Genomic DNA, 15,841 nt, shown 5'->3' on the forward strand with positions numbered 1-15,841 from the left:
TCTAGTAGGATTTCTGCCTCTTATTCGCTGACAACAGTACAAGTTCAGGATAATTAATAGTTCAGGATAAACAAACATATCTGTAGAAGAAAAAAGGCGCAGAACCCCACTAATGTAAATACTTCTTACATTCATATAGATAATTTCTGACTTCCTAAATATGTATAAACTCAGAGAACTGACATGCTTTTCTCACTGCCTGAAATTGTGACATCCCTTTTAACTTTTGAATGTTGTTTGTTTTATCTGTGAGAAGTAAATACGAACTTTCTGCCATTGCATTTTACATGATAGATGGAAGGTTTTGGCCTTTAGGTGGCAAATGCACATGGCCTTTTAGTGAACAGCTCAGACTGCATTATGTATGAGTCAGTCTGGAGGCACCACAATTTGCATTGAATAGGTGGTAACATTCTGCAGCTAGCTCTGTCTTGTATGGGCGATTGAATTTTATCTATTTGATCTTTATACTTTATAACTCCCTTCATCTATTTTTAAGTAGTCCCTATCTCTTTTTCTTTTTCTATGGCTACATCTTTTTCTTTTTTTTTTTTTCTTCCTCTGGGAGGTATTTAAAAAGGTAGCTCACATGCAAGCAAATAAATTTCAGTACCGATGAAAGAGAGCATCACATAAGATTGTCTACATTATGCATACTACAGCTCTGAACACAACTTTTGTTGTTCTCAGTGCTACTGAATTGTATCATTTGAATTCATACATAATAATAATCATATTAACATAGATGAATGAAGACATATTGTGGCTTATTCCACCTACACTGTTAGGCAACTGGATATAAGCACAGGTCCACAGAACAGCATTTCCTGTGCTAACACGCTATGTTTCTCTTTATTCAGAAGATGTATCTCATAATAAATTTATATTTTTCATTTGTCACTTGTTCAATATTCTGATAAATGCTTCCTGTTTGATATTTATATTTCTTTGCACCCTTAGATGAAGATGAAATGGAGAGCAGAGCTTCACCTGAACCAGATCTGATACTGAGAGACTACCAGATGGAAGTTGCAAAGCCAGCACTGAATGGGGAGAATATTATAATATGTCTCCCTACAGGCAGTGGTAAAACCAGAGTGGCTGTTTATATTACCAAAGATCATTTGGATAAGAAAAAAAGAGCATCAGAACCTGGAAAAGTTATAGTACTTGTTAATAAGGTATGTTGGTACGTTTAAAAAAAAAAAATAGTATTTTGCAAACCTCATGCACTGTTAGTAAAGAACTTGTAAAATGAATGTAAATACATTTTTCAGCTTCTCCAGATTTAGCTATGTTTAAAGGCACACAACTATAGACTGTCATCTCCATTATATTGCTGAAAACATGAGTGATTTTAATTTAATGCAGCACATATGAGTATTTGCATGTAGCCAATTAACTACATTATCGGAAAAAGTTTTATTTCTTGTTAGGATTAATAAAAATCAAATAACATTTAAAAAATATATTTTTCACATTCTATGTTTGGATCTGGTAATGAAGGCCACCTAATGAGTCTCAAACTAGTTAGGTAATATTCTGTCAGATTTTCTGATAAGAACTGCAATTTTTACAGTTAAATTCAGAGCATATAACCTAAACTAAAGTTTTTCTATGGTAATATTAAAGTGTGTAAATGCATTTAATAATTTTATTGAAAGATTAAAAGATATCCCTATTCTCCTATGATAATAAAATTGTTAGTATGTTATAAGCTTAGTCAAAGAGCCAGAGCATTCATTGCTTGTTCTTTCCAAGACACAGTTAAGCCAAAGTTCTTGGGGCAAAAAGTTTTTCTTAGGAACTTTTTTTTTTTTTTTTAATAAACGTTTTGGGAAAATGTTTTTATGAACATTTTGGGAAAAGACCTGTGGAATGAAAAGAAGTACAGACATATAAATACTTCAATGGACAGAGAACAGTGTTGATGAGAAAGAGAGGGGATTGCTTTGTGGATTTTTAGTATTTGCTTTTCCTTTTTTTTTCAGGTCCTATTGTGTAGTGAATAAGGGTTTGTTTACTTTTTTTAAAAAAAAAAAAGTATGTTTTGCACAGAGTGTATATTCACCTAACAACATCTCTGGCAAATAGGTATATATTTATAATCCTTATAGTCCTATGTATGTTCTGGTATAAATTATTTGGAAACTTTTTTTCAGGTACCGTTAGTGGAACAGCATTTACGAAAAGAGTTTAATCCATTCCTGAAACGTTGGTATCAGGTTATTGGTTTAAGTGGTGATTCTCAGCTGAAAATCTCATTTCCTGAAGTTGTCAGAAGATATGATGTAATCATCAGTACAGCACAGATTCTTGAGAATTCACTGTTAAATGCAACTGAAGAAGATGAAGAAGGTGTCCACTTATCAGGCAAGATTTTCATTCTGAAATTTTTACAGAAGGTCAAAAGTTCTGGAAAACTGCAGATTAAAAATGTGCCAAACTCAGTAGTTAATGTCTTTTGACTGTTTTTATAAATGCAAGCTGTACTCTGAGAGTCAAAAACAGATCTTAATGTGCTTGCAATTTTTTGAAGCCAAGTTAGACTTTTGCAGTTCACCTGTTGTGCATCCCATTTTATGTAGCTCAAGCACAACCTTGTGCAAATACAACTATACTGATTTCAGCTTACAGGCTTGGTAGAACATTGAATTATATCATGTAGAAGCCATGAATAGAAGTATAAAAAATATTAAAAACTCAAATGCAGTAAGTAGTTTGAGAAATACAATGAAGCATGGGATAGAAGCCAATCTGTTATAAAAGTTGTAATCTTTAAAATTTTGCCATTTTGCTAACATGTGGAGATAGGATTACTTCTAACTACATATAGATAGGCAGCTACAATGGTCTCCTACAACAGACAAAGGAAGTTGCAGAGCACAAAAAGTAGAAGATGAGATGAATTATATTGTTTGCCCAGAAGTCTAAAGTGGGAGATACTATTGGGAGATCAGAAAGGAAATTGTATTATCTGCCAGTGATGGAACAAAGCATGACTTCAGCTCCAGGATTTGGGCTGCAGTGACCAATAGTCAACTCTATTCTAGATGGGATAGGAGATAGCTGATGGGAGAGCTACAATGTTCAAAATAAGGGAATTAAGGTAAAACAAGAATTTGTCTGAGTGTTACAGAGACAACAGGGAAGCATGGTGTCTGTCAGTGCCTAGTGCTGATTGGAGTACTTGCTTGATCCAAACCAAGTCCTAAAAAAGCCACTCGAGTATCCCAGAATTACCTCCCCTCCCGCAGAATACCTTTTCATTATCTTAGGTAGAGTTCCAAAGATTTTGTTGTATTTATGTCATTTACACCTCCACTAAGTCAGTAAACCTTCCCAAATCTGAATTATTTGGGAATACCATATAGAGGTGCCTAAATGCTTCTACAGGAACTGCTGGCCTAATTGGGCTGAGTCCCAAGCTTGTGTCATGAGGTTTCACACCTTGCAAAGTTTCCTTCATAGAAAGTTATAATACATATGATCTATATATATAATGTAGAAATGTTAGAAATAAATAGAAAATTTGGTTTGAAACCACAAAACTCCAGTCCAAAATAGCTTCCTAGACCACTTGTGTGAAAACAGTCACGTTTCCCCAGTGATGTGGAGCAATATTTTGCTTTCTTAGTGGTACTCTTTGGCTTAATATCTAAATAAAATTTCCCCTGTTCACTTTCCACCTTTCTTCAGGTTCTTCAAAGACCTGAAAATATATTACATGATATTTTCCCCAGCAGAAGGGCCCATTCAGATTATTCTAACTCTCTGTTAGTTTCCAACTTTTGCTGCTGGTTGACACAAAAATCATTTGTAGTGATGCAGCAGTGTTAGCACACCAATGTGTAAACAAGGGCATGAAAATTGCCTGATTAAAAATTAAATTAAAAAATGAGTTTAACCCAAATCATTTCAGTCATCTGCTTTACAGACATTGCCACAGTTTTGTAGGGAATTCAACATAGAGAGTTACTAGCTAGTTAGAGGAAGGGTGGGAGCTCCATAAACCAGTTTTGCTGCTAGAGAAATAGTTTATGAGTCTTTGAAATAAGAACCTTAAAATATATTTCAGTATCTGCATATGTAAATATGTAGGTGAGATGTTCTTTGTGTTTGTGCAAGATTTAAAACAAAGAAAAAATACTTTATCATATTGTACTCTACCTGTTTCATGTAAATATGATCTAACTAAAAACCACAAAATCATAGTCTGAATCTTCATCAGTTTCCTCAACTACAAAAGCGAGATGATCAGTAGTGCCCTCTCCATCTGTTTGTTTTTTTCCAATGACACATCCACAGAGTAATGTAAGTCTTTTAATTGGGCAGAAACAGGGGGACAATCTCTGTGTTGTTATAAAATTGAAGCATATTTTGATCAGCACAGGACTTTCTAGAGTGTCTGAAAGACTTCTAATATGTTACGTATGTTCACATAGACAAATGATATGTATGTAGTTTGTCAATGCATTTACGGATATGCTTATAAAAGATAGCATAGATAGTGTAGAACTATAATATGTTCCTACTAGTGGTTACTATCTGCTATACTGGTTATTAAAAATACATGTCCAAAATTCTTTATACCATCAGATTGTTTTTGCAAGAATAGAAAAGCTTTCTACGTTATCTGAAAAGAAAAACTACTTTATATGTCAGGAGTGCAGCAAAAATTCCAAAGTTCATTAAATATATACAGCTCCTATCCACCCCTTCCTCCAGTTCTGTAAATTTTCTAATGCATTAGGACTCAAACAAACTAACTGGATCTTTTCAGCACCGTGCTTACCTGTACAAAGATTTACTCACACAGTTCTACCTTTGAAAGAAAATTAATCATAATTATTCTTTCTTCTTTTTTTTTTTTTAAGATTTTTCACTCATCATTATTGATGAGTGTCATCACACTCAAAAGGAAGGCGTCTACAACAATATAATGCGACGTTACATAAAAGAAAAGATGAAGAACAGAAAACTGGCGAAAGAAAACAAACCATTGATTCCACAGCCTCAGATTCTGGGACTTACAGCCTCACCTGGAGTAGGAGGTGCAAATTCCAACCCAAAAGCTGAAGAACATATTCTAAAAGTAAATAGCCCTTATATTTGCAAATCACTGAAGGAACAGTGTCTTGTTAAAGTAAATCTGTATAGTGTTAGGCTTCAATTATATCATCTGATTCTTTTCTTTTGTATACGGAAATTCAGCTCAGAGCCATTTAGCAAATTGTGCCACTACAAATTAATGGACATTGCTGTACAAATAAAGGTTGCTTACATAAATAGGGAAGTAAAAAGATTGCCTCACTTGAAAACAAAACAATCCAAGATCAAAGGCAAGAAATCCAGAAAATAGTGATGTTTTTAATTAATAAAAATCTTCTCTTTATGTTGCTGGATTAGAATTTACCATGTATTTTAAGGCCTAGTGAGATCACAGTATTTTATGTCTGTATTTCTAGAGCAACTAGGCTGGGCTTCCATGTGGATTCAGGAAAGTGAAAAATGTAGTTGAATATTTAAACAATGTACCTGTTAGATACAGGTAGCAAGCAAATGTGTTTACAGCAGTTAGTTACTGATTGAGAAGGGAGTAGTATGTGTGGTTGCATATATGCCTGACTGGAGATAATTGGTTAAATTCTGTATTTAAAACATCTGTGACTATAAAGAAACTATTTTACTTAAAATTCAATGGATATTATTACTGATACAAAAGGAGAATTTAACACAGGACTGCAGTGAAACCTCCTATTTAGTAAGATTTGCACAAGAATAGCGGACACATTGTGAGCAGGGAGGTTGGACTAGATGATATCCAGAGGTCCTGTCCAACATCAACCATTCTGTGATTTTGTGAGAAACGGAATGTGAAATGAGTATGTGAGGCGTACAAGAAGTTGTTAGGCTCTATTGAAGTAGTTATGGTTATGAGGTATTTTGGGACAAATCTTCCTAGCAGTGGAAAAAGCAGAGAATTCCTTTTCATTATCTGTGAAATCTCAATGATAAGATGGTGGTTCTATGTAAAGAAATGTAATCCAAATATACAACCTCAAATAGATAACTACTGCTGCAGACATCATAAAGGTTGCTTGCCAGACTTTTTTTTTTTCATCTGCTCATAATAAATTTAAAGTTTCCCCTTATTACTTCATACTCACTGACAGAAATGTGCATATTATCTTCTCAGGAGAGATCAAAAGCAGAAAAGTCCATTTTAGTTGTGCAGTTAGTTTTGAAATTTTCTCCATCTATTCCTCTTCCAACAAAGATCATTTCAAATTATTTTCTTATTTTGTGACAAGCTTTTACTTTCAGAATTAGTCACTAACATATATTTTCTTTTATTTAGTTTCACCATTCTTTTTATTTATTTGTTTTGTGCTCCAAAATTTTCTCTTCCAAAGTATTGATGGTATATTTTCCTTTTCAATGTACCTATTTTTCACCCCAATCTGCAAGCTTCATTTCATGTGCAAGAATCACTTCAGGCCTAAAAAGTAACTTGCATAGCTTCTCTTAAACACTTTTCAAAGAAAAGTCCTTCATACTTTTACTGTCTGCATGCCATTTTTGTGGGAAGAAAATACACAAAATGATGTAAAAAAAAAAAAATCTGAAGGAGAAAGTATGTTACATTAATTCAGTTTTCATGTCAAATAAGTCATTAAACATTAAAATAAATAATCCCTGATTTTCTTACAGATCTGTGCCAATCTTGATGCACGTAGAATCATGACTGTTGAAGAACATGCCTCCCAACTGAAAAATCAGGTGAAGGAGCCATTTAAGAAGACCGTGATTGCGGATGACAAAAGAAAGGTATGTTTTGTCAAACAAATTGGTATTAAAGTTTAATTTCCCTTTGAAAGAATGTTGTATGGTGTCAAGAACTTCTGACTAATGCTGTTTTGCTATAGACTTACTGTGATCCATAGTGCTAATTTGTGTTAGTTTTTTTATTTTCTGCCTTCCTCTGGATGGAAAAGTGTCAGTAAAGTTAAATGAAACTAAATTTTTACATATCTGCATTTACTGCATTTATATTTGTCAGATATCTGGTCAAAAGTCCTTCTGAGCCATGTTTCTGTTGGGGTGACATAATATATACTAAAAAATGTTATATTCGCAGTTTAATTTTTATAATGTTCTGAGCTATTGATTTCCATAACTGTTAATACTCTTAGCAACCTTACTCAGCTTTGAATTTCAAGTTCTAGGTTTTAAGAAGTTACTTAGTGTAGTTTAAGCCAGAAGAGTTCGGTCCTTTTTTTTTTTTTTTTTTGCTTGAAGATGCTTGCTTACTTTAGTAATCCATTTCTTTCTAGGATCCATTCAGAGAAAGAATTATTGAGATCATGACAGATATTCAAAACTATTGCAAACTCTATCCAAAATCTGAGTTTGGATCTCAGCCGTATGAACAGTGGGTGATTAGAGAAGAGAAAAAAGGTAACTGTATAGGGAAAATATCTTGACTGAATTTGTCTGTTTCTTGTTTTGTTTTATTTTATACACAGACATGTTTTTGTTTTTTTTTTGTTGACTTTTAGCTGCAAAGGAAGAAAAACGCAAGGAACGTGTCTGTGCAGAACACTTGAAGAAATATAATGATGCTCTGCAAATTAATGACACTATCCGAATGGTCGATGCATACAATCACCTAAATAACTTTTATAAGGAGGAAAAAAGCAAGAAAACAATAGGGAGTGATGATGATGAACCAGCAGTATCAAAACAGGATGAAACAGATGAATTTCTAATAGATTTATTTCATGGTAAGCTTGAAATACATGGTGATTTTTAATATTTAAAATCCATAGAACCTAATGGTATAATTTGCATGGGCTCATTAATTATTACTTTGTAGAGATTGCTGTGTTGTTTATTATGCATTAAACAACGTCACAGTGTGATCATGTCCCAACATGTAGTAGATGCTCTTTGATTTTAGCCTAAGGACACTTCCTTTTTTCTGATACTAAGTAAAAATTGTTCTCTGCTGTTCTCCAATGAAGTGACCCTGAGGACATTCTGACAGGCAGACAGAATGTATATTCCATTAGATACTACTGAGGGACCAAAAGTTGAGCAAATGGAACACCAAAGTAACGTGCAATGCCCCTTTTTTAACCAGACCTCTCATACTAAGTATGCATACTTAGTATGCATTGACTGCATACTAAGAGATGGGAATAATGATCCTGAGTAAGTTCCAGGTAAAGAGCAGCTACTGAGAGAATTAAACAGCTGGTTAAATTGCAGAGACCAACAGTAGTTGCCTTTTTTTCTGATCATTCGCCTTGGAACTAGGATTAATGCAGTACTTTGCACAATAATATTTTCTGCCTCTTTTTTCCCCTTACTGCCTTCACAATGAGAAAGAGGTAGACAAGTTGGCTCCTGGGTGGTGCAAAACAAAATGGGATTCATGCTGTAGTAAAATCTAACTTCATGAACTACAAATTTAGAATGCCACCATTAACAAATTTGGGAAATGTTAAAAAAAAAAAAAAAAACTTTTAGACAGATTAATGAGGTAATGTCATTGTGTTTTTTACTCACCATCCATACTTGTCTTTGTGCCCACTGCCTTAGAATTTCAGTATTGAATTGCTGCTGAGAACTAAAAAGTTAAACTAATTAAAAATTAAACTTAGTTTTCTAGAGTGATTTCATTTCCATGTGTAAATGAAGTTCAGAGAAACTGATAGCAAAAAGGAAATTATACTCCAATCTGTTCCAGTTATATCACTGATTGTGCCAGGAGTAGTAGAAGGAAATCTAAGGAATTTGTTTCCAACTTTTAAGAATGGAGTTTATCTTTGGGAAGTAAAGTTACTGAAGCTCTTAGTGTAGATTTAAATACATGAGAAAACTATAGGTGTTTGTTACATATATCTACTTTGTAGATATGTATAGCTTTATGAGTATGTAGCTTTATGTGTGATTACATTCTAAAATATGAATGAGACTGTAGTCAGAAAGCTACTGCAAATGCAGAGTACCAGTTTTGGATAAACTGACTACCACTGCACTGGACAAGGTGGATTATTCACACAATAACCTGCACAGGAAATTTATATTAAAGTGGCTGTAATATCTTAACACACAAGCTTCCCCCATTCCTTTCTTAAAGTATTAGTGTTGTCTTTTTGTAATCATATGTCCATGACATAAGTTTTTAAATATTAAAAATGTAAATTTAAAAAAAATGTGTGAGGAATCCTCCCTGGTCAATGGTGCCTGTGTAAGAGAGTCATTCATTGAACCTTTCAACCTCTGTACAGAAAGTTGCTCTTTGTTTTGTTTGTTTTTCTCTTTTGTTGTTGTTGTTGTTGTTTTTCCTAGAGCTTTTATTTTACATAGTACTGTTTTTTAACTTACATTTGCTATTTTTAAAGCAAAAAAGAAACAGCTAAAAGAGTTGGCTAGAAAGCCAGAATATGAAAATGAGAAACTGATAAAGTTGCGAAACACTTTAATGGAGGAGTTCACAAAGACTAAAGAACCCAGAGGAATTATTTTCACAAAGACTCGGCAAAGTGCTTTTGCCTTATTCCAGTGGATTATGGATAACCCAAAATTTGAAGAAGTGGGGATTAAGGCTCATTATCTTATTGGTGCTGGACACAACAGTGAAACTAAACCCATGACTCAGGTACAGAACTATTCAATATGGTGTTAAAATCCTGTACTTATTTTGAGAAAACAGTTTGGTTTAGTACTAGAACAAAGGACTGAAGTTTGGAGCCCAGAGTTCTACTTTCAAATCTGCCAGCATCTTACAATCATAAAGTGTAGCTTAGGTGAATAACAGTATTTTAATTTTATTTCCACGAGATGCAACTTTTATTGGTGCTTGTATTCTATGACAGCAAGAGTAACAGGGAAAAAGTTTCCTAGAGGAATATGTAGTCAAAAAGGGACACAAGTTGTAGTGAGATATAGGAAGAAAAAAAAGTGAACAAAATGGCAGTAGGAAAGTATGATAGTTAAATAAGGTCACACTTACTAAGACAACAGTGATTCAAATTATAGTTTACTGGACAAATTGAAAGATAAACTGAATTACAATGCTAAGGATGACTGTCTTTTCCTGATATCATCATTTAATCAATTTATTCCAGTTTATATGCATACTTCATACTGACACAGTCATTGAAAGAGAATTTGCCAAAACCATGAAAACTCCATGATTGATAACTCAACACTCCATCTCATATCAATGTGTTCACTTCATACACAACACCTCTCTGACAATTTATTTATACATTCAAATTTAATATTTTCAAAATAAAGTGCTTCAGTATACTAAATGCTCTGTTCTGCTTTTTACACCCTGTAAAATTGCCACTTCAGCATTTAAACAATAATGGTGTTACTTTTTGCTGGGCAGAGTCTATTTACTGCAGTTTCTTTCAGTTTCAAAAAAATGTATAGGAATTGTTCTGTACAAAGTAAGCTTGTTTTTTGAAAAAAAAAAAAATGTTCTTTAATCACTGTACCATATTGCACAAACAAAGCAATAGCCTCTGTATTTTGAAACTGAATGTGGTATTTAGGAAGCTTCTGTCCCTCTGCTACTGCTAAAGCGTCTTTGAAATGTTCATCTAATTCAAAATTCCATGTTTTGGATGCTTTATTTTTTATGTACATCATCTCCGTGTTTTTTGGTGCTCTGCAGATAAAAAAAAAAAATACATTATTTTGAGGAAATTTAAGTACTTGGGAACTTGACTTGAAAGTACTGAAGGCTGTACTTAAAGATGATAATACTGAAGTAGTAGATATCCGTAATGTCTGGGTAAATACATAAATAACTTTATAGAGCAAAGAATTGTATTATCAAAACTCCTAGTGTCTATGAAATGGAATCATTAGGTAAAAAGGTCCAAGTTCAGTTACATTTAAAAGATAGGTGTCTGCCCCCAACTCCCTCACAAATGCTGAACGCATAGTGTGTTCAGAAGAAACTCCTTATTTGTGATCTTGAAAGGTGTTAAATACAGTGGTTGAAGTGACTGAAGTTTGGCACTCCTCTCTGGAATGATTGGGTTATGATTCCTTAATTCTCTTCATTACAAGAAACTTCTGTCAGAAACTAATACTGAAAGTTAATATACCAATGTTTTTTAATTTACAGAATGAGCAAAGGGAAGTCATTGATAAATTTCGAGGTGGAAGTGTAAATTTACTTATTGCTACTACTGTAGCTGAAGAAGGCCTGGACATCAAAGAGTGTAACATTGTTATTCGCTATGGCCTTGTCACTAATGAAATTGCTATGTTGCAGGTAAGAGTTTACTGCATACCTAACTTATTTTTTAAAGTTCTTTTCTGTTTGGAATATGCAAATGGTGAATCATATTCCTGGGCTTTGGTAATACTTTTGGAATATTTGCAGTCTAAAAGAAAATGTTATTGCAACAAAGTTCATTTCCAGGTACCAGTCTCCTGCTATATGAAGTGCATGTTATATAAAATTTGCATCCATGTGGTGCAGTGTGAAATCCATTTAAAGTTCTACACAACCAGTAAGCTGTCTTATGCCTGGTATAGAAAAGGTATTCTCGTATGATCAGAGGCCTGGCTGAAATTGACTTTCTGTCCTTGTGTAATGGGTGGATGATGGACTTTTTGGACTTTTATCTTACTTCCAACCTCCCCACACATGTTTCCAGCCTATGATCAACCAGCAATATATTTATCACTTTACAAACACTAGACAATGCACACATTCCCTAAAGGAAAAAAGAAAAAAAAAAAAAAAAAAAAGAGGATAGTTTCTATAGTTTCCAGTTTCTATAATAAAGGCAATATGTAAATTTAAAGACATTTGTACTCTTGAGAGCTAAAAAAAAATATAACTGCATATCTTAATACCAGTTTTGTTCATGTTCTCAGTTAATTTGTAAGCACATTTGAGATATTTAAATGCATGCTTATTTTTTGGTGACAAAGTTTCTGCTTCACAAAATGTTATGCTAATCACAAATCTCCTGAATACTATCTCACAGGTATCTTTAATGTTAATACAGAAAGAGAACGTTGTTAATACTAATTCTTTATCTGCCTAAGTGAAAAAAAAATTGCTCCGTGGAGTCTCTCTGTAGTAAGACTTGTACATGTCTTCTGTTACAAAAATAGGAACAAGTGTTGCTTGGTGTTTTAGGGAACTTTACGCTGTTTATGTTATATTCTTTGCAAATCGTAGGCCCGTGGTCGAGCTCGAGCTGATGAGAGCACCTATGCACTTGTGGCTTCGAGTGGCTCAGGAGCTGTTGAACGTGAAGACGTAAATATTTACCGTGAGAAAATGATGTATAAGGCCATTCAGCGTGTCCAGAGGATGCCGCAGGAAGAATATTTAAATAAGGTATCTACTGCAGCTCTACACTTTCCATTTGAAGAAGTCTGATGCATACTGTAACGAATACTTTCTACCTGAAATCTACTTAAGGGTAGATATAAGGGTAGAAATACAAAATAGTATTAGCTAATATGGCCTTGAATCCTTCTGCCAATACTTGTTTTATAATCTATGTTTCTGGACCTTTGGAGAAGTCTGCTTTTTTGTAGGTAAGCAGAGAAACACACAAGTTGGGAAAATTGACTAAAAATTTGATTAGTGTACTTAGTAAAATAAAGAGAAAGGCAATTGCTTTTTCACAGTATCTTTTTTTTCTTTAGAAGTCACACCTTATTAGGCAGAAAGATATTTTTTATGAAAGTATAATTTTAAGTTTTCAGAATAAGTTTTATTTGTAAGGCTCTGGAATTTATGGAAATAAATGTTTAGATTTATTAGTCTGCTACAGTCATTCCACTAGAATATTACAGTGCTCTAATTGTTATGTTTCTAGATTGAGAGCTTCCAGTTGCAGAGTATAATGGAAAAACAAATGAAGGCAAAACGAGATCAGCGTAAAACATATAAGAAAAACCCTTCACTAATAACATTCCTATGCAAGAATTGCCACAAGCTGATATGTTCAGGAGAAGATATACAAGTTATTGAAAACATGCATCATGTCAGCGTGAAAAAAGATTTCCAGTAAGTGTTTATGAACTACTTCGTCTCCTTCAAGCAGAAACAGATTTTCTTTTCAGCAAGGCTTGTAACCCTATAGGCCCAGTAAGTAATAAATAAATAAATAAATAAATAAATAAATATTTTCCCAATATTTTCAAGTCATAAATTCTCTTGAGTTTACAGTTAATGAATTTGAAGGAAATGTTGGTTCTTCCCCTTATTTCAAGGTGAGCAGGGTGTGAAACTTCGGAAAAAGATAGTTCCTGTGGTAATATTAACTAGGTCACTTATATACTGTGGTGCGTATTCCACAGAGTAACAACAACTGAAGCTGAATACCAGTTACCCAGTGCAGAGTCTCACATTTACACTGTTACACCAGTAACAGACCCTGGATAAAAGTGTGAACCATGACCAGTGACTCATCAACAACTTATTAATCACCTGTGATTGACAGCTCTACATGCGGAGAATGTTCGTACTGGTCACACACTTCCTTTATTTCTCCCAGTGTTCTTGCTTTTTCGAATCTTCATTGCAAGAGATACCATGCCATCTAGTTTGTTAAACATTTACCTCCATTAAACTGTTTAACTTTTTAGTGCTGAAAGAGGTGACTTTCTTTTCCCAGTCATAATGTAAATTAAGAGGCCAAGAAAATGTTTTAATTCAACTTCAGTTTACTACAGTAACTTTGTAATTGGTATTGTACACTGCAAATCAGTCATGCTTTGTTATGCATGTACATGCAAATCAGTCTGCTCCAGTTATGTAGCAGACACCGTCCTACCAAGTTACAGCCCTCCAAAGTTCTCCTTTCATTGAGACACATCACTGGTATAATTTGTAATGTTAATGAAGAAGTTTTGAAGAGTTTAATGAGAAATTAGTACTCATATGCTGAAAAAATGAAAATTTAGCTGCAGACCTAAACATTAGACTGCTTCTACTGTGAAATTGTCTCATCAACATAATGCTATCGGTCAAAGTACAGTTATAATTGAAACTATAAGGTAATAATTATTATAACCTCTCAGCACAGGCTGATAGTAATGATAGTAACTCACGAAATCAAGAACTCCCTAAATTAAATAATATAAGAATGTGTATATATTCTGCATCTCTGGAGAGACAGAATGAAATGATGCTGTGAAGGGGTAAAGTTGGACTACAGGGAGTAAAATAAAACCTCTAACTTTCAGACGTCGTCTTTGACAGCTCAGTGGCACTTCAGAAAAACAAAAACAACAACAACAAAAAACTATCCCTTACTGTAACTCTGTAACTGAAAGCCTGCTGCTGCTAATGAAGGAGGATGCACCTCCAAAAATGTTACAAAAGAAAACATGAAGTATAGTTACATTTCAACGTTACTTAGGAGCATGAAATAGGACCTTGCATTGTCTCTGGCTCCTGAATGTGCACAACCGAGGTTACTGCCTTCTGGGTTTCATATCTGACTTCAGCAATGGTAGTCACTGTGCATTTAGGGCCATTTGTAGCCAATAACCAATGTATTCTGACTCACGCTGCTTTCTGTTTTTCAGACATCTTTACCATACAAGAGAAAATAAGACACTGCAAGATAAACATGCTGATAACCAGACAAATGTGGAAATTATATGTAAAGATTGTGGACAAGTGAGGAATGACTTCTTTTCATACTTCTATGTTGCTGGTGTCTGTCTTTATTTTTGTCTAATGACATGACTGTTTCTCTGATTTCCTTATACTTGCAGGCTTGGGGAAATATGATGGTTCACCGAGGTCTTGACCTGCCTTGTCTAAAGATTAGAAATTTTGTGGTTGTTTTTGAAGACAAGAAAGCAACAAAGGAAATTTTTAAGAAATGGGTAGAACTGCCCATCAGGTTCCCCAGTTTTGACTATGCAGCTCATTGTCCTTCAAGTGATGAAGACTGAGGACTCAAAATGAAAATAAATGTGTTTTTCATCTCTTCTCTGACTACTGATTATAGAGTGTTATAGAGAGTGCTGCATCCTAAACACTGTGAAAGCTCCTGAGCATGAAGACACTGCCTTGAAGAGGAGAAAAGACCCAAGGGAGAAGGACAAAGTCATGCGGCAGCTGTACGCACTCAGATTTGCAGTGGCACTCCAAGACAAATAAGACCAAATACATTGCAGTGATATGTATCCATGGAACAAATTCCCCTCTCAGTATATTTAAATGTGGGGTGGCAATGCTGTCAAAAGTGTGTTTGGTGACCTGTCTTTAAGCACAGAACATAAGACAGTCATCTTGACACTTGGTGTGGTGACTGTTTTCTGTTTTGCTTTCTGCTACAACCCTTATGAAGATAAAGTATCTTAAAAAAGAAACCATGTAAAGAGAACAGATTACATGAGTGTAATTTTTGAGTCACTGTAGCTTCTGTGTTTTCATGACAGAGTGCTTTCTCTCTTACCTTTAGCTGTAAGCTCAGACATTTTTACAGACTGTTTCCATTAAAAGAAATCTCAAAAAAATCAAGCCCTTAAGTTGACTTTAAATTGATTATCTTAATGTCCAAGAAGGACAATGACAATTGACCTTCTGTGTGTTAGCTTCACAGGATTGTTAAACTGGCTATAGCCATTGAGGTACGTTTTTTTTTTTCAATAAATAAGTGTAATAAATAACCTTTACTAACTTTGGTACTGTTTATTCTCTTTCACTGTAAGTATTGTGACAATGAGAATAGAGTTTCACTGTAGAAATTTAAAGGATAATGTTATTCTGACTGTAAAAAAATAGCATCACGTGTCTCCATAATTATCTAATTGACAGATTTTA

The 15,841-nt window shown here is 34.1% G+C and overlaps 1 protein-coding gene across 1 annotated transcript in view; it reads left to right on the top strand.

The window, feature by feature from the left end:
- Nucleotides 1-15,687, top strand: part of IFIH1 (interferon induced with helicase C domain 1) — a gene marked incomplete at its 5' end in the record, with an annotated part of 26,423 nt that extends 10,736 nt beyond the window's left edge. The window contains 12 exons of the mRNA XM_084524849.1: nt 961-1,181; nt 2,163-2,373; nt 4,878-5,095; nt 6,715-6,831; nt 7,338-7,461; nt 7,563-7,787; nt 9,414-9,670; nt 11,156-11,305; nt 12,227-12,388; nt 12,876-13,066; nt 14,593-14,686; nt 14,785-15,687. Coding sequence (XP_084380975.1) covers nt 961-1,181; nt 2,163-2,373; nt 4,878-5,095; nt 6,715-6,831; nt 7,338-7,461; nt 7,563-7,787; nt 9,414-9,670; nt 11,156-11,305; nt 12,227-12,388; nt 12,876-13,066; nt 14,593-14,686; nt 14,785-14,967 — 2,153 coding nt within the window. The 3' untranslated portion in view covers nt 14,968-15,687. The remainder of the gene's footprint in view (nt 1-960; nt 1,182-2,162; nt 2,374-4,877; nt 5,096-6,714; nt 6,832-7,337; nt 7,462-7,562; nt 7,788-9,413; nt 9,671-11,155; nt 11,306-12,226; nt 12,389-12,875; nt 13,067-14,592; nt 14,687-14,784) is intronic.
- Between the last annotated feature and the right edge of the window lie 154 nt (nt 15,688-15,841).

The sequence above is a fragment of the Aythya ferina genome (genome assembly GCF_964211825.1).
Source record: "Aythya ferina genome assembly, chromosome: 6".
Taxonomy (NCBI): Eukaryota; Metazoa; Chordata; class Aves; order Anseriformes; family Anatidae; genus Aythya; species Aythya ferina.